This window comes from Chelonoidis abingdonii, chromosome 4 (assembly GCF_003597395.2).
Source record: "Chelonoidis abingdonii isolate Lonesome George chromosome 4, CheloAbing_2.0, whole genome shotgun sequence".
NCBI lineage: Eukaryota > Metazoa > Chordata > Testudines > Testudinidae > Chelonoidis > Chelonoidis abingdonii.
In genome coordinates this window covers 7,071,455-7,075,173 of record NC_133772.1, presented here as the reverse complement: position 1 = coordinate 7,075,173, position 3,719 = coordinate 7,071,455, and the positions used below count along the sequence as shown (strand labels likewise).

Here is a 3,719-nt window from a genome sequence, read left to right as displayed (position 1 = left end):
GAAGTGGTACAGAGCATTGTCTTTCTCAGGCACCTGGCTGGTGTATCTTGCTTGCACGCTCAAGGTCAAAGTAATCTCCCCATTTGGGGTCAGGAAGGAATTTTCTCCCAGGTCAGATTAGCAGGGACGTTGGATTTGTTTTGCTTTCAGGTGTGAGTTACACGTGCTGGGATCATCTGGGCATACCTCACCGGATCAACGCTCTGCCATTTCAGGGCTTCAGGCACTGCTGGCATCTTGGTCTTGCCTGTCCTCTGCCTGTGGCACATAATATTTTAGTGTCCTGAGGACTGAAATGCTTTGATCTAACTAAAGTCTTTGAGCTTAATATGAGGGTGGCTGAATGAAAGTGAATGGTTTGTGTTATACAGGAGGTCAGACTAGGTGATCACAATGGGCCCTTCTGGCCATAAACTCTATGAAACTATGGAATGAGATTGTGGAAGGGTAGGGGGAGGCCAGTCCCTAGTTTGCCAAGTGTTCTCACCTCGACAGTCTCAGTCAGAACTGACTCCAGCTGGCTTTCCTGCTAGCAATGGTGATTGGCAGGCCAAGCATGGTTTGGGCCAGAGACTGAACCGACTCTTGCCTCTTACCTCAAGCTGAAGGCACATTGGCAGGGTGTGTCTGAGAATGAGTGGTGAGGTGATCAGCACACCTCCCACTGCCTGTGTCGTGCTTGTTCTGTGGGCACGGGGACTGGGACTCCAGCACTAACCATGTACTGTGTCTCACTGAAAGGTGTCTAATGTCCGCTCCCCTCGGCAGGTGAAGCACCCCAAGGCAATGGCTGCTGGAGGCAATGGCACCGCTGTGACCTATTTCATCCTGCTTGGCCTCACAAACCGTACGGACCTGAAGGGGCTGCTCTTCGGGTCCTTCCTGCTGATTTACACCATGACACTGATGGGAAACCTGGGCATGATGGCCTTGATCCACGCTGACCCCCACCTCCACACCCCCATGTACTTCTTCCTCAGCACGCTCTCCTTCATCGACATCTGCTACTCCTCCGTGGTCACACCCCGCCTGCTGGCCGATTTCCTCACCATCGACAAGTCCATCTCCTACACTGGCTGCATGGCACAGATGGCTTTCTTGATACTCCATGGCACAGCCGAGTGCCTGCTCCTGGCCACCATGGCCTATGACCGGTTTGTGGCCATCTGCCGCCTCCTTCTCTACCACACTCTCATGTCCAGGAGGATGTGCATATGGCTGGTGTCTGTGGCCTACACCCTCAGCATAGCCAACTCAGCTGTGCAGACCAGCAATGTCTTCCGGCTGCCCTTCTGCGGCCCCAACCACATCAATGACTATTTCTGTGATATCACCCCTCTGCTGCAGCTTGTCTGCAGTGACACCACCACAGCTAAGTTAATTCTCTACATCTTCTCCGCCCTGGCAACCATGACCACCTTGACCATCATTCTGGTATCCTACGGCTACATCCTGGTCACCATTGGGAGGATGAGCTCAGCAGAGGGCCGCCGGAAGGCCCTGTCCACCTGTGCCTCCCACTTCATGGCCATCTCTCTCTTTTATGGCACGGTCTTCTTCATGTACATCAAGCCCAGAGCAGGGGACTCAATGGACCAGGACAAGGTCATCTCAGTGCTCTACACCATTGTCATCCCCATGCTGAATCCCCTGATCTACAGTCTGAGGAACAGGGAGGTAAAGGACTCTCTGAGAAGGAAGATCTGTGGGAAGATATTTCCTTAATGACCTTGACAGAGAAAGGTGGTGGGAATTACTGGGGGGAAGGGAACGCACAGCCCAACATACGGTCGTTTGGTCTCATAAGGAGGAGCTGCTAACCACTACTGTTTCGGCGCAGAAGGCATTTGCTAAACAGCAAATGTGACTTAATATATTAAAAGGAAAAAAAATCTTCAGCCTATTTTGTATTCAGGGAAATACAAAATGACTTCAGTTTAGTCCTTCTGTGAGGAGTAGAGTCTCCTGGCCAGACTGAGCACCACTGTGTTTGACGTTCTTAGATTTCACAGAGTCATAGATGTGAAGACCATTAATACAAGCTTGTCATACGTGATGACTCTGGACTATTCTGTCATAGATTTCAGAGATTCATAAAGTTTAAGGCCAGAAGGGAAAATTAGATCCTTTAGTTTCACCTCCTGCGTCACACAGACCATTAAATTTCACCCAGTTACCCTTGTATTGAGCCCAACAACTTGTAATTGGCTAACATAAATCTTCCAGAAAGGCTTGATGAGAAGATTCCAAGAGATGGAGAATCCACCAATTATACTGGGAATTTGTTTCAATGGTTAATCACTCTCCCTGTATGCCTTATATTCAGCATGAATCTCTCTAGCTTTAACTTCCAGCCATTGTTTCTTGTTATGCTATTCTACACTATTAAAGGGCCTTTTTGCAAATGGGTACTATCGCTAACTGCTCAATCATACTGTTACTAACAGGAAAGTACTGATGTTGGAGGACGGTAGAGTGAGTATGAGCATTGTGATGCTTTGATGAACTGAAATAAAGTTGTTCTAACAGTGTTGCCAATCCCGCATGTTCAGAAATTATGAGTTGCCCCTCCACCTCAATCCAGAGATCAGCTGAAAAGTCTTGAGATTTTAAAAAAGCATAAATTTGGGATTCTTCTTCACCTGCTGGTTACCGAGCCTGCAAAGTTCCCTGGCTTTGCATTTGTAAGCTTTCTTCTGTCACCACTAGTGGCAGAAACTGGCATTTTTATATTGAATGGAAGCTGTGAGTCTTAGCCAGTCTTGTGAGTCCAAGAGCTGCGGCTTGAAGAAAAAACATGAGATATTGCAAGATACATGATCATATCTCAAGAGCTGGTGACACTGTCCTGAATTCTTGTGGACTCTTGGCTGGCTTTTGTTGACTTGGAAATCGCTGACTTTAATCCTCCTCCACACCCTAGTCAGCCCTTCATGATACTGCACCCTATATTCTTCATAGTGATATTAGTATAATATGATTATATCATAATTATGATGTATTTTATGCAAGATGAGTCATGTGAGGTGTCATTGGAAAGGTTATGATTTGCTGAATATGATTATCCTATTTGTATGCATGTATCATTTCTGCATCTGAAGTTATTAATAATTACTTTGTATCTGTATCTCACATGTAGTTAGTATATTAAGCTTAGTTTGCATTTTTGTTTATTTGCTAGGTAATCTGCTTTGATCTGTTTGATATCCCTTATAATCACTTCAAGTCTATCTTTTGTAGTTAATAAATTTCTTTTTGCTTTGTCTAAAACCACTTTCCTGTCAGTCAGCTCTCCTCCTCAGTCTTCGTTTTGCTAAGCTAAACAAGTCAAACTCTTTTAATCTCCTCTTCAGTAAAATAGGCCCTGGTCATCCTAGCGACCCTTCTCTGAAGCTCTCTGTGACTTTAGAAAGCAATGCTCCACCAGCTGCTGTTACCCTGCCTGTGTGATATAGTAGAAGTAGACTGAATGGCTTCCAATTGTTCCTTCCCAACAGAACCTAGAGAGCAGTGCTGGGTACCTGCCCCTCTTTCTCCAGGGTCCTCACCTCCGTCCTGGTGTTTATACTCTCTGGACAGAGGTGCTAACCTAGCAGAGAGCTCGTCATCTGCTCTCCCAATAGAATTAAAGAAAGATATGTGGCTGATATAATTTGTAATTCTTTCCCTTTCAAAAGGAACTCTTCTCTATTATGGATTTTTTGGGGGGCCACTTAGAA

At 46.0% G+C, this 3,719-nt stretch overlaps 1 protein-coding gene across 1 annotated transcript; it reads left to right on the top strand.

Moving 5' to 3' along the window:
- The first annotated feature begins 786 nt into the window (after positions 1-786).
- LOC116822214 (olfactory receptor 5AP2-like) lies at positions 787-1,725 on the top strand. Its single transcript, XM_032775910.1, has one exon. The coding sequence runs from the start codon at positions 787-789 to the stop codon at positions 1,723-1,725; it is 939 nt and encodes a 312-aa protein (XP_032631801.1).
- Positions 1,726-3,719: the final 1,994 nt, after the last annotated feature.

Coding starts and splice junctions, on each gene's coding strand:
- LOC116822214 (XM_032775910.1), top strand. CDS start 787: ATGGCTGCTGGAGGCAATGGCACCGCTGTGACCTATTTCATCCTGCTT.